Source organism: Athene noctua, chromosome 14 (genome assembly GCF_965140245.1).
Source record: "Athene noctua chromosome 14, bAthNoc1.hap1.1, whole genome shotgun sequence".
NCBI classification, from domain to species: Eukaryota; Metazoa; Chordata; class Aves; order Strigiformes; family Strigidae; genus Athene; species Athene noctua.
This window is the reverse complement of record NC_134050.1, coordinates 3362610-3384518: the sequence shown is the minus strand read 5'-3', so window position 1 is coordinate 3384518 and position 21909 is coordinate 3362610. Positions and strand designations below refer to the sequence as shown.

Sequence of the window (21909 nt, the reverse complement as noted above, 5' to 3'; positions counted from 1 at the left end):
ATGAGTGGAACAAGGGTTAATACTTTAATGCATTTAGAAGACCTTTGTGCAGGGTGTTACTATTAAAACGGAGAACAAAAGAGGAAACACCTAACAGCCATATAATTCACTATGCTTTTTAAGGAACAAGTGAAGGCATTTGTCTTTTGGAAAACATATGTAATGCTGTGTCAAAATTTTCCAACAACTTGGCAAATTTATTAACCTCTTATTTTGAAAGAAACTGTAGGATATCTGGACTTCCAAAAAAAAAAAAAAAAAGGGAGGGAGGAGGAGGGGTCCAAAATATATAATTTCCAGGATTATTTCCACTTTAGACCCCCTGTACTGCTGTAAATAGCTGTTAAAAGGGATGCTGCTGGGGGTCAGGAAGGACCTGTGAGCCCAGTTCATGGTCTTCTGATCATGCATATAGGCAGATGCTGCTTCTGCACGTGGAACGTGGCTTTGGACCGCATCTTCAGTCACTTATGATGAAGTAGGGGTTTGAGTGGTGGAAAATGCTGCCTGTGTCCCGATTCTTCCCTCAGATTAACTTGTGATTTGTCATGATGGCAGCAGCCCAGATTGTTAATTAATGTGTGCCAACAGACTGATGGAGCCGTGAGCCTCTGACTTCTGTACAGAGAGCAGTAAGCGTAAAGCTCAAGCTCATGGTTGTGAGGATGTTTTTTCAGAATAACACCAAGTCTTGTTTGAAAAGACAAGACCTTCTTGCCCCTGCTGCACCACAGCCATCTTGTCAGGTACGAAACCCAGGCAGATGAAGGCAGTTTAGTATGTTTTATTTATTCAAAGAGCTCATTGGCTTATCTTTTCTCAGTTTGAGAGCCAGGTCCTTATGACAGCCCATTCCTATCGCTTGTTTCTTGATGTAGTAGGCCGAGGGCCAAGGTGGCCCAACCTCTAGATACTGCCGGACAGTGCAAGTAAACAGTGTTGTCACCAGTGACAGCCACCTTCCAGGATGCTGTCCTTCATGCAAAGGACTACATGGATCAGTAGGATCATTAATCTTGATGCCCGTAAGATTTTCTGCTTGCTTTACAAGTGAATACTGAGTTTAAAAGACGTGTAGTTAAAGACAGACTTTTCATTCAAGTTTGCTGGAATCATCACTTAATAACTCATCTAGTGACTTGTCTGATCATCGTGTTGGAGAGGTCGTGATGGAAGAGGAGCTGTAACCTACTCTGCACCAGCAGGAATCACCTTACTTGAGACAGACTTGTCATTGTGCTCAAGCAGGCCTGCAAAACTTGCTTGGGAGAAATTTGATTCAGGGTTTTCCTCAGTGTACGTGAGTATAGCATTCGCAGGAGATGGCTCCTAAGGAAATTCCTTTCCTCCTGCTATGTGGTGTGTGTCACCGAGTAAATGAACAGGCAAGGGCTTTGTGCTGCATTTCTCTCTGTTCTCCTGGTATGTGGCAATCAACACACTAGCCCTTGAAAGGAAGCTCTTGGTTATTATATTCATTTGTGATTATAACCAGTAACAGCTGTACTTCTCAGTGGAAAATAGCTGTGTCTTCTGAGATTTAATACTCATTAAAAACAGGCACAGGTGCTTAAATGCTAAACTTTTGAATTAATCCATTGTCTTTTCCCCCCCCTAATTTCTAAGACTTTATAATATGCTTAGAAAACAACTAAATGACCTAGAAATATTTCTGGTCAGAGTGGGATTCTCTTTGCTTCCTGATGTAAGGAATTATGGAGGATACCAAAAGTTGGCAGCATTGCGTTTAGTTCCTCCCCACTTTGGTCTGTCCCTTGTTTTGCAGCAGAAGCCTTGCATGTACCTTTCCTCTCTGCTGCCCATCAGTTTTTCTCCTCTGAGGTGCTTCGAGCTCTCACGTCCTCTGTCATCCGTTGGATTCATCTTCTCATCTCCCAGTTTCTGGTTTGGTGTCTTTCATCACTCATTTTTTTTTTTTCCTTCTTTCATCTCTCTTATTCCTTGGCTGCTCCACCTTTTCCAGGGGCTGGCCCACACCAGCAGCCCTTCTGTGGAGGCGTGTGGGGTGGGACCCTGCCCAACACCTTTCAGCCCTCGGTCCGCTCAGACCTTCAGCCCTAGCTGCTGGCATCCGACCTGCAACAAGCTGGTTTCAGTTATTGCCAATTATTATTTCAGCATGTCTGTCTTAAAGGTGTTTTATTTAATTTTTAAAGAAGTATTACTTCTGAGATAACTCCCCACTTGTACAGTTAATGTTGCATATACAGTAGTTAAAACACGTCATAACATGTTGTTTCAACAGATTTCTGTTGAAGCCTTGAATCTTAACTGTTTTAGATAATACTTTAATCATCAACTATAAGAAAGGTAATGCAAAGTGCATAGTAAATCATATTCTAAAATAATTGTTGATCATTTCAGTGGAAAAGAGCATCTGACCATGTCAGCATAAAGCTAGTCCATTCCCATCACATTCAGTAGCAGATTTTCTCAGACAAGGACAGTGTCTTTTGCTGGATGCCTAGAGGTTGTACACGCACTCCCTTTCCAAGTGGAACGTTTCCTGGGAATGCAGGTGTGTCAGGCATGTAAGAAACTGATACATGGGAAACAGCAAACGGGAAGGATTTTTATCTAGTCTTGTGAGAGTATGCAAAAAAACTATTTGAGATTCTGTCTGCAAGCAAAGCACTCCTACTAATTTTCCTGTTTAGGATGAAATATTACATTTAGGATTTGAATGGGTTGAGGAGGTAATGACAGCCACTCTCCCTGGCTCCTCATTTCTGTGACTCAACTTTAAAAGCTTGCTTATATAGGTCACTTCAGAGGTTTGTTTATGTATGGCTTTCTCTTGAGAGACGGAGAGAGCAGTATCAAGCGCTCAGTGTTAGGTTTCTCCCCTATGTAAGATGTTGAACAATGGAGCTTTGAGGGTGGTTCATTTTGCCATCTTTAAAAGGAAATGACAAGTTTTTAGCTGTGGATCAGATTTTGAAAGCCAGAAGTAAATGATTTCCCATGTTTTTTGTTGTTTTGTTGTTTTGTTGGTTTTTTTTTTTTTTTTTTCCCTTCCCCAGATTCGTTACATTTCACAGACCCAAGGTTTGCCAGGGGAGCAGTTGTTAAGCATGGGAACGAAAACTGCAAGATTTTTCTGTAGAGAAACGGATGCACCATATTCGAGTTGGAGATTAAAGGTAAACAGTATAATGTAGTAGAAAATAGTATATTACTTTGTGAGCAGAGAAACAAGAGGCCAAGAATCACTACAACACCGTTAGCTCCCTTTTGCACCTCCTGTGTTTTTTATCAGTCCCTGCCCTGTGTCCCTTCCATTTTTCCCGTTCCCCAAAACCAGCACTCTGAGCTCATGCCTGCTTTTCCTCCTGCTGGCTGGCCCAGAGGCAGGTCTGGTGATGCTGCCAGGCTGTGTGGTGGCCAGTACAGGCCTGCCCAGTGGACAATTCAAATTAAGCCTCGCATCTCCAGAGGTACTAAATTAGGTGGTGGTTTTATTTTTTTTGTTTGTTTTGTCTCTTTTCCTTGCTCAGTTACTACTTCTCACTTTAAAGAATTTGTCTCCGAGGCCCAAACTGCTCTGTCAAAATTTGTTCAAAACTGGCTTTGGGATCAGAAGTTCCTAGGAGAAAAAGGAGATTAAGAAACAACATGATTGTGTACAGCTCATTTCCTTCAGATCTCCTGCTAAAACTGTCTTCGTGGGCTCAAAGCTGCAATACGATGAAAACACACAAAATTTAAAAAAAATGTACTTTTGTGGTCTGTACACCTTGCTTCTCTCTAAGCAACATTATTGCACACTAGCCATACGCAGAACTTTAACTTTCTATGCAAAGATATATATATATTTATTTTAAATTGTCTTGCTTCATGGTGCAGCTTTGCTGAATTTACGGAGGACTCGGGGAGCCAGGAAACAGTTACAGTTGACATAAAACTTCTGCAGTAACAAACAGCTGACGAGCTCAAAGCACAAGTTGTGTAACTCTCCACAGTAACTTCACAAATCCCCGGCGCGCGTTGGGCCAAGCAGCCGGGGCCGGGCTGCCTTCTCTTAACGCTGCAGGGTCAGGTTATGTAAGGATTCTCCAATTACACCGTCCTGATTATTCCAGTATTCTGGGTTTTTTTGGGGGCAGTTGATCATTAGGTGGCACTTTCCATCTGTCTTCCCCGTATCGGAGAACCTAAACAAGTTCTTGATGCAAACAGCCCTCCCCATTTTCAGAAGCTGTTACCTTGCAGAGGTTAATTCTCTTGCATCAGACTAAATGCTGTTTTGGGGGAAGAAAGGAGTTTTGCTATGGACCACTGGTCATTACTCACAGGTTTTGTCAAAGTTAATTTTGGAAACTTTTCTGTAATCTCTATTGTTAAATTTTTATTTTTTTTTTTGTTCCCCTGCAGTCCTGCCTTGCCTCTTGCAACACCAGCCTACTGGTGCTGTCTGTGTTGAAGGAGGAAAATTGTAACAGGAAGTGGTATTCCAGCTCATAAATCACTGATGAGTGATCACATTCATTCTCTAGGATTTAATTGTTTGTTTCATACTTCAGCATTTAAATACTTAAACCAACTGTTGTGTATATGGAGGAATAGAAGTATAAAACTAACAGAAGAAAAGAGAAGGCAAAGATAAATTGAACAGTCTGGGTTTTGTTTTATTTTTTACAGTGATATGTTGCTGCTGTTTGTAGTTAAAGGTCTCAGTTTAAGGAAATTGGTAAAATGCAAGTGATAGAAAAACCTCCGATATATAAAAATATAAGTACACGAGAGAGTCTTCTTAAACAACTTTTTGCTAGGCTTTCAACACTTCCTGTATGATTTACAAACCATCTACTGGAATCCAGTACTGTGATCAGTCAGACGTGAAATTTAGTAGGTTTTGTATTTTGATTTAGAAAATGAAAGTAGGCAGCAAAGCAGCACACAAATACACAGTTGAAATATTATTTTTTAAAAAACCAGGGAGGTTTAGGTCAATAAATAACTGCAAAGTAACTTTAAATAGGTGACCTTTATTGTCAACTTCTAAACTCAGCTTTCCTTTTCTTTTTTGAGACATTGGAAGAGCACGAGGCAGAAACAGGTATGAAGTCTAAAGAGGCCAGAAAGTATATTTTCAACAGTTTGGATGATATAGTGCACGTGAGTATTAAAGAGTTCTTCCTTTGCAAAAGAAATGTGTGGGAACGAATGGTGATTTTTAAACCATTTTACTAGTTTTGATATAAACATCTTCTAGAATATTACTTATTGTGTATCAGTCATCTCCATTCTTCTCTGTATATTGTTGCTCTAAGGAAAATGTCTAGCTATGTCAGCCCTTTGAGCTTTTTATAAAAATCTTCCTTTGTCATTGCTTGTGTTAAGCAATAGTACTTGTCCTTGTGGTGGGGGAACCCTTTCATTTTATATATAACATACACTTTTGCTTCCATCTTATCTGCCATTCTGGGTTAAAAAAGAACACATACGGATCCTGCTATCTTAACAATATAATTCTCAGTATAATTATTTTTTCCTTTCTTTTTTTTTAAAAAAACCCCATATTTCTTCACTTTTCCTTAGTTTTATAACTCTCTAGTCAATAACAAAAGGAAATTTTTCATTCTCTGCCATATTTTGAAAAGAGAATAAAAAAATATTTATCCAAGATTGTCATTAATACACATTTGAAATTGTTTTTTGAAGATTACCTCTGTAGTTTAAGTAAGACCACATAAAGACCTTTATCCCAAATCTTACTGCTTAAATTCCATGTCCCAGACTAGAATAAAGCCTTCAGGGGTTTTGAGCTGGGGAGGTTGCAAGGGGTCTAGTGTGTGTGCAGAGGAATGTCACCAATTCCAAGCCCACTGTATTGGGATAAGCCAGCAAATTCCCATGCCTCACATGATAAAATAATCGAATATTACTATTTTATAGTAGAAAACAACAACGGAAAGCGTTAAATTTGTCTTCTATTTGACTGTTTTGCTCGATGCCAGGTGAACATGGTGATGGATTTGGAAGGAAGTGACCTGTTGGCAGAGAAGGCAGATAGGAGGGAGTTTGTCAGTCTGTTGAAGAAAATGTTGCTTATCGATGCTGATCTAAGAATCACTCCAGCTGAGACCCTGAACCATTCTTTTGTTACCATGAAGCACCTCCTCGATTTTCCTCATAGCAACCAGTATGTAACACACAAAAATGATTTTTTTTTTTTTTAAATCTCTGTTGTAGTGATTCACGTGTAGAATAGTGTTGTTTCTTCTGCTGTTAGAGAGAAAAATCTTTTGTCATTTTTGTAATGCCTTAGAGAATTCTTTCAAGTGCTTGCAAAATTAAATACATCTACTTAGTCAAGGAAACTTTTTTTTTTTTTCTGAAAAGTTACATTTAAAGCAATAAATTTCTAAGTTACCATTTGAATGCCTGGTTCTTAAATTCCAACACTGCAGAAACTTGGGCTTGGTTTTTGGAAGTGTGAACAGCCTTAGTTCCTGTCAGCCACTGAGAGCTAGGGTAGGCATTTCCTCTTGAGATGAACAACTCCGATACCTTCTTTTATGCATGGTTAACGTGGAATATATCGAAAGTTTTCTTGCGGTTCTGGAATTGTGTGTTTCTTTCATTGTGGATTTCCTAAAGTGCAAGCCTTTCACTGGAAGAACTTTCCATCCATTCAGTTAACTATCCTTCCTGCTGGTACACAGTTGTTAGGAAATGGTGTTAGATGCAAGGAGCAGGAAATAGCAGTGTTCTTGATCTTAAAATGTGGATTACAAAGGCTTAACATGAACATAGTAATAGCACTATTTCTTTTTTTTTGTTTTGTTTTTTTTTCTACTTCTGTATATGATGCCATTCTGTGAAGCATGGAAATGTTGGCTGTGGTCTATTTAATTTTTTTCTGTGTTCTGGGGAATTGTTTTGTATATTTAAAAACATGAAATTCTGATTACAACAACTTCTTTTCTGGTTTTGATAGAGTGAAGTCCTGTTTTCATATCATGGATATTTGCAAATGCAGATCAAATTTGTATGACTTAAGTAATCGCAATAAAACGTCGCTTATGAGACCAGTTGCCTCGGGCAGTGCAGCTAACCTGACTGCGAGCTTTACCAAAATCGGTCCGGTAAGAAGTCAGGTAAAAACAATTTTTTTTTTAAAAAAATTATAAACTCAAGTAATAAAGCTTCTCTAAATAATTTCATAATTGAAAAAATTACATTTGTTAAGTGATAAAATCTTCTGTCTTTTATTCTCATGCTTTTCCTAATGTTCTAAACAAATCATTCATTCCACACCAAAATGAAGTTTCAAACTGGGATTGCTGTAGCAAGCAGCGCTGTATTGTAGTGCCCTCCAGTGGCCAAACAGAACCCCTTCCTGTGAAATAGAGTTAAAATTTTAATGCTTAGAAGTTATTTTGGGTTTGGTTTTTAGTTGTTTATTATATAAGCTGGTGGGACAAGTGTGTGAGAGAGATAGATTCACGGTTATAACGTTGCCTGTATTGAATCCCTTCCCATAGGCACTAACTGCATCTGCCCATTCAGTTTTGCACCGAGGGATACCACTGCAGGCAGGAACTGCTCAGTTTGGTTGCAGTGATGTTTTCCAACAGGCATTGATTATATGTCCTCCTACTATTCAAGGTATGTTTAACTGTAATTCTTACAGTTCCTAAAATATTAGTGTTATTGTCTGTCCGTTAGCAATATTTGAGTTTTCCATTATATCTGATTAAGCTATATATTTAAAAGGACTTTATCATGTCATTAAAAAACCAGCATGTAAGTCAGATCCAGATACCTTGCAATTTTCTGAAGGAAATAGCAAATCAGCATCTGCAGTCCAGAGTATACCCCCCACACAGAGATATCTGTACATATATACTTATCTTGGATAAAATAAAGGGACATTGTGAAAGTTGAAGCAAGACAGGAGGGTATTCTGAAATAAACTTTGAGAGGAAACAAGATGAAGGGAATATCAGTGTTGTGGTGGTTTTATAGTGGGTGCAGTTTTTTGTTTCTTTTTTGGTGGGTCTGTTTACGTTGGGGTTTTTTTTGTTTGTTGATTTGGTTGTGATTTGGGGTTTGCTTTTTCTTTTATTTCTTTCTTCTTCCCCCTCCCCCAACTACATCTGTAGGGTATCCTGGGGTAAGAATGAGAAAATACAACAGTTCTTGTGATAAATCTGTCTGGATAGTAAAGTTGGGGTTTTTTAATTGGACTTCAAAGTGAATATTTTAAGAAAACATCTGGAAACTTGAGCCGCCTTTTAGGGATGTAGCTGCCCTATGTAAACCCTGTCACATTTACTGTTCTACAGTTACGATGAACCAGGACAGCTGGACAGAACTGCCACAGCTTTCTGATGGCTGAAAAACACATAACTACATTTTTCAGAACTTTTATTGCATTGTGCTGTGAGGAGGAAAGGGCAGCTTGGCTGAACACTCGTGTATTACAAAGGATAATACTGATTTAAGCATACAATTATGTATTTATTGAAAGAAATAATTGGGTGAGAATTTAATTCTCAGAAACATTTCGAAGACTGCAAGGTAGAAATGCTAGTATGGAGGTATTTCTGCAGTGGAGAAAATGACTAAATAAGCATGTGCATCTCTAGAAGGACACATGGTGATGCAGCTGACCTCTGTTTCCTAAAAACCTGTATTTGCATCACGAAAATGTAGGTCTTAATTTTTGGAGGAGTCTTTAAAACCTCATTTAGATCTCAGAATATATCAAGAAAAACTTGGTTTTTTGTGTTTATAATGGGCGGATGAAAGAGGAGCCAGTGAAAAACAGCCTTTCATATACTAGTATTAGTCATTTATGGAGAGGGAAAGGTAGTTTATATTGTTTGCTTATTAAGTCAGCTTGATTATAGTCTTCATCTCCAAAGATGCAATTTATCTGTCTTGGTGATGTTCAGCTTCATGTTGAGATCAGATCTTGAAATGATGGAGTTTATAGGAAGTAGGTTTTTTTAAGAATGTCTTTCAAAATCCTCCTTAGTTCTCCCTCTGCATTTTGAAGTTCTAGAAATCACACTAGATTCACTTGGGGAAAAAAAAACAACAACCCAGAACACTTTTAACCTGAACTTAGAGAACTCTATTCCTTTAGATAAAGGCAGGTACAGCAGGCTTTCAGTAATGTTATTTGTGCTGGCTGCATCTGTCTGGGGTTCCAGAAACTCATGGAAGTGATGTGTATTTACTGTGCAGAGTGTCAGAGGCTGTAGGAGCTAAATGCATAGCTTCACACAGATTTCCTTCTGAGCACTCGGTGTGGCTAAGTAATTTCTTACTTATATTGTATATACGCTTTACGCAATGACATAATCCATAATTTAAAAGCCCTTTTGTTTTCATTATACGCAGATGAATAAATGATTATTTATCACTTTAGAAGAAAAGGCTCCGGGGAGACTTTACAGCATCCTTTCAGTCCTTAAAGGGGCTACAGGAAAGCTGGGGAGGGACTTTGTATCAGGGGGTGTAGGGATAGGATGAGGGGTAATGGCTTTAAACTGAAAGAGGGTAGATTTAGATTAGATCTAAGGAAGAAATTCTTCCCTGTGAGGAGGGTGAGGCCCTGGCACAGGTTGCCCAGAGAAGCTGTGGCTGCCCCCTCCCTGGAAGGGTTCAAGGCCCTGGAAGTGGATGGGGCTTTGGGCAACCTGGGCTGGTGGGCAGGGCAGGGGGCTTGGGGCTGGATGATCTTTAAGGGCCCTTGCAACCCAAACCATTCTGTGATAATAGAAAATGACACAGTACAGGCAAATATTCTATCTGTGATCTATATACTGTATTTTTATTCTGATGACAAATCTCCAAATTTAAATTCTGCTACAGCCTCAATGAAGGGGATATATTGTTTTCATCACATAGGTGACGAGTTGCTGGCACAGAGGGGAGGTGATATTAATGGTATCTCTGCTTGGCTACTCTGTCGAATATCTGAAGTGCTAAAGCTTGCTACTTCTGGCAGAGAGAAGATGTTGCTGTTCTAGATGGCTGTGTGGAAAAAATTAGTCAACAGTGTTTCAAAATGAAAAGCTTTGGACTGTGTGTTTATATCTCAGTATTGTGTTATGATGTGAAAGATTACATCAGTTGAAGATTTTCCTTCATCCTTTACTGCTAAGATTTTAAAAAACCACCCCACTTTTAATCTTGCAGGGGATGGGGGTAAGCTGGGGATGAGTCTCTCTAATAAGCACTAGGACAAGAGGGAATGGCCTCAAGCCTCTCCAGGGAAGGTTTAGACTGGATATTAGGAAGCATTTATTTTTAGAATGAGTTGTTGGGCGTTGGAATGGGCTGCCCAGGGCAGGGGGGGAGTCCCCATCCCTGGAGGGGTTGAAGAGTCAGGTTGACCGAGCACTGAGGCATATGGTGTAGTTGGGAACTGTTGTATGATCTTTAAGGTCTTTTCCAACCCAGACAAATCTGTAATTCTTGAAAACACCCATTGCTTAGTCTTTGACTAAAGCACAAGACACAAAGTGCAGTTAGAAGATGAAATTAATATATTTGCCTAGGCAGTATTTTCTTCTAACATAGCTGTTCTGTTGCAATATCTGTTGGAAAAAAACCAATAATCCTGTTTCATTTTAGTTTAATGTTATTGTGTCAAAAATTATTATTATTATTAGTAAACATTGCAGCCTTGCTGTATGTTGTTAGTTTCCTGCGGCAATAATGAACTCTACGCAGGGCATGAGATGCATCTTTTTCCTATTATGTGCTTGTGGTAATATTCCAACAGTGCTACGGTTTGCATTAATTTGATGAAGGGAGGAATAGGATTATTCCTTTGCATTCCACTGCAAATATTTGATGGCTTTCACAAAAAATTTTACATTGTTTCTCCCAAAAGAGACTGTAACAAATAGGGACATTATACATGGGGCATTGCCAGCTATAAAAGCTAAGAGGAATGGGTTTCAGCTAGCTGGAAATACAGAGCAGAAGTAGTTCAGGAGTCAGTTGAGAAGCTTTGAAATTCAGTTCTACTTGCTTTTGTCTGCTTCCTTTCAAATAGTTTTGATGTAATTTGTGATAAAGCTTTGCAGAACTTCCTGGCAAAGTCATTCTGCTTTCTAGTAGTCTGTTTCCAAATAGTAGCTATTGGCAGTTCTTTCTGGAAATTACTGCATCAAATATTTGTGCAGATAAGTAATAGCAGAAAAATCTTTTAGATGTTGATTTATTTGGCTTGAAAGTCTAAATTGTGGAGTTAGATCATAAATACATCAAGGAAGAATAGTAAAGTGTTCCAAAATTATCCTTTGTGTTTTCATTTTGCTTAGAAAATATATGTAAGACTGGTGTTTTGCTTAAAGCTTGGGTATATGCTTTTCTCCTTGACAGGAATTCCTACAAACCATAGTAAACCTACTAGTTTCTCCCTGAGGGTGGATAACGCAGTTCCGTTGATGACCCAAGCCCACACAATTCAGCCGCTACAGATTCGAGCAGGAATCCTTTCTCAGGTTGGCTTACTTTAAAGTAAAAATCTTATTTGTTTTATTATGAGTTAGTAAATATTTTTTCCCTGTAGAGTTCTGTTGCAGTCCCTCTTCTGTTTTGTGCTGAACTACAAGCACCTAACCTAAGTTCAGCCGTTCACGTATCATGAAATCTTCTCTGCTTCACCACAGACATGGTCGAATCAGACCCAGCAAATACTGGTTCCTGCGTGGCAGCAAGTAGCACCAGTGGCAGCTCCTGCTACATCTCTGACCTCTGATCCTGTGGCTGGCCCACAGAGGCTTGGAGACTGGGGGTAAGTCCACATATTTTTGTGCAGTACCTTAATGGCTTTGATTTAACAAGACCTATGGATGCCGATGCAAATGACTTGCAATTTAAAACTTCCTTTACTTTTCCGCAGGAAGATGATTACCCAGGGCACCCATTACAATTCACTGATACCGCAGCCTCTTTTAACACATCAGATAACCTTGTCTGCCCCTCAGCCAATTAGTGTGGGCATTGCACATGTTGTCTGGCCTCAGCCTGCAGCTACCAAGAGGAACAAACTGTGTCAGAACAGGTTGGTAGGATATTTCTGGCATTCAGAGATGTTGTATCTGTAGTTGCTGTTCAGTGGAAGGGGGAATGGCCTGTGAAAGTGGCGTGTTTGTTAGTGACAATTGGACTTAAATGGTCTTTTGGAAAAATTTGTCCTTTCTGCCCTAAGTTTTCAATGTTGTTTTGGTAATACAGACTAGATGGAACAAATACTTGTAATAGGTTTTAGTTCCTGTTGACTAGTATGTGCTTATCATGGTAGCAATGTTGTCTTTATAGCCTTTGGGGAGGTGGCTCTGAGATATTCCTAAGCTTATGTGCGTGAGGTTATATCAGGTTTAGACAACTAAAAGTAAAGAGACAGTACATAACACTGTTGCAGTATGCCATACAGTTATCTTACTAGTCTCTCTTTCACTGGTAACCAAAACCACTTCAGCTGTTTGCTGAATAAAATATTCCCCACTGCCATACAAAGTATTTGCAAAGGTGTGGGACGCTCAATAAAGGGGAAAGCGTGGGTTACAGAGGGCAGTGTCAGCAGCCTTGTGTTAAGGAAGGATTTCATTCAGAGGCTACCAGCTTTTGTTTTGAGGGAGAATCTTTGCAGAAAATCTGGCCAGGTTTTGTTTGCTTGTGTTTTGCCCAAATGGGATTTTAATTTCTTTTATAAGAAAACGGGATTTTCAATGTATCGTATTGAACGTTGTTGCAAATATCTGTCTTAAATATTACGTAGTGTGGATTTTTTTATTAATGTCTGAAATCATCTATGTATTTATGACTACTGTTTTGTGTGTTTCTTTGTATTAGTTTAGAAAATTTATGGATTAGTCTACATTGCTTTCTTCGTTTTTGTTGAAAATAGTAGTTTTCGGGTCTATTGGTAGAGATTCACTAAATATCAAATGGTGTGTTTTCTTCACAGGAGCAATGCGTTACAAAATACCAATATCCAAAATTCAGCCTTTCTATCTCCAAAGATACTTAACCTGAAGGCTGTAAAGAGAATAAGTTGTATAGAAGCACAGGACAATCATAACTCAGAAGGACAGGAAAGTAACTGTTGTGAAGCATCGGTCAGGCTGGACCCTGATTCATCTCTTCCAACCAAACAGCGCCAGGCCATCTTCATTGCTGGCTCCCCCAGCCCAGCAGTCAGCGTGATCACCATCAGCAGTGACACAGATGAAGATGACATAGGGCGAACGCATTCACTGAGAGAGTAAGAATCAATGTTTACTGTTGTTAAGGTGTTACTTAAATATGGCTTAGCATAGCTACTGTATGTAATGAATCTGACTTAAAAAAAGACAATCCACTTCTAATCAGATTTCACTAAGAAGTTAACTCTGTAGCAGGATATTATCTGAAAGTGAAAAATACTTTCAAAAGTCGACCTCGTTAATCTATACATCTTAGGCATTTTCAAACCAGAATACCTTTAGGTCCAGCATATTTTTCTTCTTAATGCTGTCATACCCTATTTATTTGTTGAAGATTAGTTTTGTAGCTTTCTATAATCAGTGTTATCACTCTACAGTAGATAATATTACATACATAAGGGTAAAAAGTATTTCTCTAACAGTTTGAAAGGGTGTACATTTGGGTGTAAAAGCAGATGTTGAGTATGGTCTTGTTGAGTATGGTCTGCCAGAGGAGCTTGCTTTCACAGAGCTATCAAAGTAGCATGTATATTTTAAATGAGAGCTTAAAAGTTTAGTGAGTGTTGACTATTTTTACTTGTAACGGTTCTGAACTGGAAGAACTTGTATCTTAAGTCTAAACTTTGTCAAATGTTTCAAGGGTCTGAATTGTTGTATTAAAGTCTTTTATCTACTTGTTTTAGTATTGATTCAGTAACAAAATTACTCATTTAATATGTTTCAGAAAACGCATATTTAGTCTAGAATTTCCAAGAAAACACTGAAAAGGTTTAAAATATCTTTTGGATGTAAAAGAAATCAGGAATTGGACATTAACTTACACTTAAGGGGCCATTTCTAATATTGACCCCTTTTTTATTCCGTAATTACACCCAAGTCAGTGGTGTATGGAAAGAAAGAATGAGAGATGGTAAGTTTGCTCACTTTCTTTTTGTGTGGTAGGTGTAAAGGTAGCCTTGACTGTGAAGCCTGCCAGAATACCCTGAACATTGACCGCGTGTGTTCTCTCAGCAGTCCTGATAGCACTCTGAGTACCAGCTCCTCGGGACAGTCTAGTCCATCTCCTTGCAAGAGGTCCAACAGGTAAAAAATTGTGCTTCTTTCCACAAAAAGAAAGATCCTAACGTACAGCAGCCTCAGTTTATACTAAAAAACGCAAAAGCTTTGTTACGTTGCCATCTGGTGAGGCTCAGTGATGTATTTAAAAATGAATTAATTGACCTACAGTTGCACAGAATAGACTGTTCTTTTAGCATTCCTAACAGATGCATCTTGCTACATTGGGAGTTTTCAGAATATTGAATGGCGTTTGCACAGAAAATACAAGCATGTTGCATGCAACTTTCTTTAGAACAAAAATCTTCTAAGGTTGCAAAATTAAGGAAGCCAAAGTAGGATGTGATAGATTTGAAGTGACCAGAACGTCTTTAATTCTTGCACCTTCATGTTCTCCCACTGCCTATCTTGCATTGTCTCTTTAGTGGCATTGATGCCCTGTTTTATTCTACCAAACCTAAGCTTCCCTTATGTGAACGCTGTTCATATGCGCAGCTTTTACATATTTTTATCTTCACTGCTTCGTGTCTATTTAAGCCTCCGCTTTTTGCACGTTCTTCAAAACTTACTCTTACAAAAACATTCAATGCAACTCTGAAAATGAATGGCATTTTTGCTGCAGTATCTGAGAGCTTGACTCTGAAGCATCTGTCTGTCACACACATAAGACATGGACCAGTGACGCAGTCAGAAGATCCCACTGACGTGGGATGTCCCGGTTGGGGTTCTTCCTCTTGTTTTGATCTCTACCCTTCCGGCACTAATGTGTCAATACTTGTAGCTATGAGTATTTGGCACTTCCACAAAATCAGATACTTAGACGTGAGTTTGGGGACCTAGGAACATTTGGAATATGTAGTTGCTGCTATGGGTGAAAATTTGGTTTAATGGGATTTACCCAATATCCCGTAGAAATTCTGTGACCTAGGGATACAATTAATTTTTTTCAAGCAATCTGTGGCTGCTATGAGCCTGACCAATTCTTCTATTTTTATTCTACAGTTCACTTCCTATTTTCTGTAGAATAGCTCTCTATATAGAAAAGAGTGATTCAGACTGGGAGCAGTTTCGTTTTGCAAAATGAGTAAGATTGGAGTCTTAATGAAAAAAAAAGTTAGTTTAATTAAAGATTCTATCGTAGCATGTATTGACAAGGACTTTAATTGCCTGTACTCTGTATTTATATGTTTTAAATTTTGGACAGTCTGACTTAATGATACTTTAAAGGATAATTTGCTTATATAAATTATTCTGTTTATGTAAATATAATCCTCTCCTCTCACAAAAAAGGTGGGGATGTAAAAAAAAAAAAAAAAAAAAAAGACCCGTGCATGAATAACTTTGACATCCATTTGTTATTCTGTAAGGCCTGAAATCTTTGGATTCAGTGAACAAATCTCTTCAGTATTGGACACTGACTACACTGAAAATAAAGGTGTAGTGGGTTGTTGTTCTTTGTACTGTCCAGGCTGGGAAGGTGTTTTCTGAGGAGGTGACGTGTATAGTCTGGTGAGTGCTAGGACTAGGGAAAGGTTTTAAGTTTACTCAAGATGCAGCTTTGTGTTACACTTAACCCAGCCACACAGGTTTTTGGGTGGATTAGTTTTCTGTTAGGCTGTTAAACTGATCCAACTCATTCTGCGGACACAACTGCTAGATCCAACAACAAAAGTACAGTAATGGAGCACAGGGTGACTCGATGTAGAAGATAATCCCGGACCAATTTCTACCATTTCTGGGACTTTGGAGATATTAAAATAAAAAGTTGTGAGAGTTATATAGATGGACTAAATCAGGTATGTTTTCCTGGCCTTATTTTCAAGCATTTGTAATTACTGATTGTAAACCAAGAGAATAACAAGAAGCATTTCAAGAATTTCCATTCAATGATTAAATTTTAGTAAAGATGTTTGTAACAAGGGGTGGGAGGTGTCAGGTAGTCTCACTGGTTGATAGGTAACATTGTCAGTCCTACTGGTGATAATCTTTAGTATCAGAACAGTCGAAACTTTAGACAAGTTGTTTTTATAAAGATCTGCTTGATTTTAGTGTTTTCTTTGAATTGCAAGGAACTGACCTGCAATTCAGTTCTCCTTTCTAATTCAACTTTATATCAATACAGGAGTGTATCAGATTCTGTTTTCATTAGCATTTGACTTCTAGTGAGTCATATAATTAGTAACTTGAATCAAAACTTAAGAATACAGAAATATAGTTAATTGCTCAGTAGTTGTCACAGTATCTATATTTGTTACTTAATAAACCATTTACAATTATCTAGCTCTGTTGACTAAGATTTCAGATTTTTGTGCTGGCCCTCATAATGTCAAAGTACTTTAAAAAAAAAAAAAAATTATAAATGGTTTTAGATATATCATCTTAATTGAGTTACCGTGCTGTAAGGACTTGTTATGTTAGCTATAAGATCACCAAAAGACTTGACCATATGCTTAAGGGTTAGTAAATTCACTGCTGTTACTTGTTTGGTTTAAGTTAAGCATGTATTCCACCAATTTTTAATATAGACTGGGGTTTTCATGTTTTCTCTAGTTAATAGAAGTTCTTAATTCTCATGCCTGTTATCTCTAAGTGGGAACTGGAAGCATCTACACTTACTTATTCATCACCTCATATTTTAGCTCCATTAAGTGAAGGATGTCTCTTGCTATCTTTGTAGTCTATATCTGGCACAGTCCCAGCTGAGGACTAGTTAAAGCTCTTTTTTGTTGTTGTTTGTGAGAGGTCTGTGATGTACGTTTTGCCTGTGTAATAAATAATGAGTAAATGAGATTAATATCTTTTCTGGCAGTATTCCTCATTGTAAATTAGTTTCCTTTCCCAGGTTGTTTACTGCTTGCTGCCTAAAAGGTATTTGGTCCTGGTTCCACTGATTGTACTGTGGTCTTGCTTCTGGCAGCTGGCATTCACCATCTTCTTAGCCCTTTCTTCTTCTGATACAAGCACAGAGCTTCAGTAATAGCCAAGGCTATTATTATGAGCTGGCTTCTCCACCTCTCTCCCCTTCCAGCAGCTTTGGTAAAAGCAGTGGTTGAATGGATGAGTTCACACCACTTGACCAGCATGGATTTCGCAGACCACCAGAGCCAAAATAGCCACTGTGTAGACAGAGAGTTGCATTTGTCTCCTTAATCTAAATCTGTTTATAAGAATCTCTCAGTCACGCAAAGGCAGCGCTCTCTGGAGGACCTCCACGGGGACCTGAGTTTTCTGTAGAGAAGGTCTAGTGTAGGTGCTGGTGGTTGATATGCAGATGAGAGGGAGCTGCCTGCCACTGTGCAGATTGCTTCCTCAGCACGTTCTGTCTCATCCTGACTCTCGTAGGCCCATGGGATGGCTTTTTGCAGGCTTCAGGATGTGGCTGATTTCTAGAAGGAAATCAGATCAGCAGGTTCTCTTTTGATAGTGTAATAACCATTGGGACACCTTTTTAAGTTTTGATTCAGGAAGAAAGAAAATAATCTACAACCCTTTTTTTTGGCCTAATAATCTAAATTTCAATTGGATTATAAGTACAAGATTATTTAAAAAATAAATTTAAAAGTAAGTGTAAGTTGGGTTGCATGTCTGAGTCGTTATGTTGAAGTTGTCCCCTTTCTCTGAACTTTGCAAATTACGGGTAGAATGAATTTGAATATTGAACTGCCATCTGAATGTCTGTGCTTGTATAATTAAAATGTGACGTTTTTATCCACCCTTGAGTAGTTTCACATTTTATATGGCACTTTAATAAAACACATCTATATTATGAAAATGTATTTGTTTCAATGCAATACTTCCATTTTTTTTGATAGTATGTCAGATGACGAGCAGGAAAGTGGATGTGATACAGTGGATGGTTCCCCAACTTCAGACTCTTCAGGACATGACAGCCCATTTGTGGAAAATGGCTTTGTAGCTAATACCAACAAAAATAAGGAAGCAAGAGCATCGGTTAATCCTGAAACCAAATCAGCTGTTTGCACGGTAGTGGTACCACCAATGAGACTTGAAAACAGGTTACATCTTGATGAACAGATGGTGAATACAGGTAGGTTAGTTCAGGTGTGTTTTTTCTTTCTATACCAATTAGGTAATAATAGAAATTTGAATATCGATTCAGTAGCCATACATAAAAAGAATTTTGACCTACTCATATATCTGCTATAAACACTCGTAAATTGTGTTGTTTTTTAAGGCTTTAGTGTATTATTTTATTATTTCTCCCTGTATGCTGAAGCAAATGAAACTTCATCTAACTTTTGCTAGAACAGTAACAACAAAAATAAAACATTGTTCATTTATATTTTGGAAGATGCTACGTGCCAGCCACTGAAAAAGGGTCGGGCTGTCCTGGGAAGAATAAACCAGTCTTCTGTAGTAGGAAACCGTCAGCAAAAACTGACATCAGCATTCCATCAGCAACATATAAACTTCAGTCAGGTATGTGTCCTTACTCATATTTAAGAATTTTTTTTTTGGTTGTTTTTCTGTTTTGAGGTTCCAAACATGCTGAATGCTTATAATTTCAGTTGCTGTAAATGGCAACTGCAGGTTTTCAACAGCTTTACTGCAGAAGTGTTAAAATGTTGAAAAATGGATTTCAATTTACTGGGCAAGTCATAAGTATCTTTTACTTCTGGTCATTTTCCTTAAAGCAGCTAACTTCATTTTAAAAAATGATAGAAAAGCCATTCTGGGAAAATTATCAATGCCTATATAAAATCAAAGCACAAGACAAAATGAAAAATCCATTAGCATATTTTTTTTTCCTACACCCAAATGCTAAAATACTCAGTGTGCAGTTAAAAACTGGGTCCGTATTTCAGTCTTGTTCTGTAAGCAGTGTGCATGAAAATCCTTGTAGTTTGAGTATCCAGAGATGGGATAGAGCTTAGCAAACCCCACAGTTTCTTAACCTTTGCTGCCAGGTAGTGAATCTGGCGGGGGAAGAAGTTGTGACTGTAGTTGAGTGTTGGAAAATACTCAAAGCTAATGTGAAAGTTACTTTTATAGTTACCTAACAACGTAGTAATTGTGTCTACTGCGGCCGAGAACTGAAGTTGACATATGACATCAAGTTTAAGCCCTTCTTAATTAATTAATTTTAAATTGTAGCTGCCTTGAGCTTTTGGTTAGGTATCTGGAGGTACATTTATTATCAGTACCTGTTTGTATAAGTCTCGCAGAGTATAACTAACTGTGAATGTTAAATTCTAAGTCAAATACTAAATGCAAGCATGCTACATGTAGATAAGAGGATTTACCAATAATGACTTGAATAGTTTAGGTTGAAAGAAATATTTGGATGGGTGACACCATCTCCTCTTCTTCATGATTAAGCAGAAGGATTGGTTTAATTAATTCTAAGCAAACCTTAATATGATCAGCACAGTATTAATTTTTAATCTCTTCAGTGACTGCAGCTCTTCGGCCTCTTGGCAGAAAGTGTAGAACGTTATTTTCATTGCAGAAATTTATGCTGATCCTTCCTTCTTTGGTAGATGCCCTGTGTAGTTTGAAGTCTGCATCATTTAATAGGAGTAATTGATTTTTAATCTTTTGCCTTGTAACTGTTAATGATTGTCACATCTTCCTGTGATCATAGCCCTAGACTTCTGTTTGCCTAGTTGTCTCAGATATTTTCAATCCGTTTATTATTTTTTTTCTGCTCTCCTCTAAAATTTCTCTCCTATTTGTCCTCTTTGTGCCTCATTATGGTGCCCAAACTGAACGCAGCACTTCCAATTGATGCCAAGCCAGTGCTGAGTAGAGTGGAATAAGCACCTTGCTCATGTGATACATGGTATTTCTGTTAAAACAGCCCAGCATGGCATTTTATCTTTTTTTTTTTTTTTTTGCAAGAGCATTAAGATAACTTGTGTTCTGTTTACCATCCCTTCTTGTCAGAATTCCTGTCTGTGCTACTGTCTAAATAGCTACTCTTTTTTTTTTTTAAGCATTTAATTATTCCTATCTCGATATTTCTCTTGATTTTTAAGTTGACTAGTTTTAGTGCATTATTCCATTTTTCAAATTCTCTTTGTACTTCAAAATAACTAAGACCTGCCCATTTCTCTGTGTGAACAGGTTCAGCCCTTTGGATCTGGGCCGCAGGAATGGAATGGAAACTACTCTCATCGGAGGCAGCAGGCTTACATCCCAGGCAGCGTTGCGGGTCACGCTTTCTCCCTTCCTCAAGGAAGTCCAAATCCCACCACGGTGCACGCGCATCTCTCTGGAAGTACCCACCTTGGAGGACAGCCTGCTATCCTTCCCTACCCGTCGTCGGCACCCCTGAGTACTGCTGCACCTGTTGCCCACCTCCTTGCCTCGCCGTGTACCTCAAGACCCTTATTACAACATCCAACGTACAATATATCTCATCCCAGTGGTATAGTACACCAAGTTCCAGTTGGCATAAATCCCCGTCTCTTACCTTCCCCAACCATTCATCAGACTCAATACAAACCAATTTTCCCACCGCATTCGTACATTGCAGCATCACCTGCTTACACAGGATTTCCGTTGAGTCCAACAAAACTCAGCCAGTATCCATTTATGTGAGAACTCAAATACAGTATATTGAGGAAGCTCAATGATACAGAAGTTTTGGTTTAAGAAGAAACATGGTATTTATTAAATATTAGCCATGGCACAACAGGAAAATTATTTTTTTGAATCATGTAGACTTGGGTGCAATTTAAACAACTCTGAGCTTTAAAAAAACAAACAAACAAACTCACTTTTAATGTGTTTTGCACATTTGGTATACCTTGTCTTTGGTCATGTTATCTTCTTATATAGTAACTTTAGACAGGTGACTTACGGGAGCAGAAATCTTGTTTTGCTCCTGCTATTTTTTATAAAATTGCCTTCTAACTAGTGCAAGACACGTCTACATTTGGGAAGCCATTCAGTGTACAGAACTAGAGCAACAGATGCACATGTGTCAGCAGTACAGTGTAGAAGTAACTTGTTTGTATTGCGTATCTTGGTGTTTAAATGTTGAGTCACTTATCTAAAAGTTGAGCTGTTGTTCTTCACATTGCATGTGTCTTTTGCATGGGCAAAAAAAAAAAAAAAAAAAAAAAGCCTAAACATTGCTCTTAAATGTCGTTGTCCTAATAATCTCAGCTGCATTGTAAACTGTTCCCACACATAGTGCCTTAAATATTTGAGGTTGTTAATGTTATTACTTATATATAAATGTTGAGGACTGCAGCACTTAAAAATTCAGATCTGCTGATTTTTTGATAGCGTAATGCTCATTTTGGGTTTTGTGTGGTATGATTTTAGTATTGGGTGTGTTTTTCTTACTGAGAAGGCAGCATGTTTTGCTGTAGCTGAATTTTGCTGTCTTCCCCCCCCCCCCCCCCCCCCCCCCCCCCCCCCCGAATGATCTAGCTTCAAGACAAGACTAGTAGTGCTTCAGAAAAGTTGATTTAGTAGCTATTGAGTAGTGACACACAACACAGTACTTCATACTGGTAAACGGAACTGCGATACAACCTAAGTAGTTTATTTTAAAAGTGTTTGTCTAATTGGATATAATAAAATGTTTAGAGGTGCGGTAGGCATGACTGACTAGCTAACGAAAGAAAAAGCCAAGTGCTCATTGATCCATGATATGGTTTCATCTTAGCCTGAGCAA

The 21909-nt window shown here is 38.4% G+C and overlaps 1 protein-coding gene across 1 annotated transcript in view; it reads left to right on the top strand.

The window, feature by feature from the left end:
* Window positions 1-21620, top strand: part of HIPK3 (homeodomain interacting protein kinase 3) — a 74867-nt gene extending 53247 nt beyond the window's left edge. Inside the window, exons 4-16 of the mRNA XM_074917800.1 lie at window positions 3045-3164; window positions 5053-5139; window positions 5982-6166; window positions 6965-7124; window positions 7512-7635; window positions 11374-11495; window positions 11664-11788; window positions 11897-12058; window positions 12965-13261; window positions 14145-14285; window positions 18071-18306; window positions 18571-18698; window positions 20346-21620. Of these exons, the coding sequence (XP_074773901.1) occupies window positions 3045-3164; window positions 5053-5139; window positions 5982-6166; window positions 6965-7124; window positions 7512-7635; window positions 11374-11495; window positions 11664-11788; window positions 11897-12058; window positions 12965-13261; window positions 14145-14285; window positions 18071-18306; window positions 18571-18698; window positions 20346-20822 (2364 nt within the window). The 3' untranslated portion in view covers window positions 20823-21620. The remainder of the gene's footprint in view (window positions 1-3044; window positions 3165-5052; window positions 5140-5981; window positions 6167-6964; window positions 7125-7511; window positions 7636-11373; window positions 11496-11663; window positions 11789-11896; window positions 12059-12964; window positions 13262-14144; window positions 14286-18070; window positions 18307-18570; window positions 18699-20345) is intronic.
* Window positions 21621-21909: the final 289 nt, after the last annotated feature.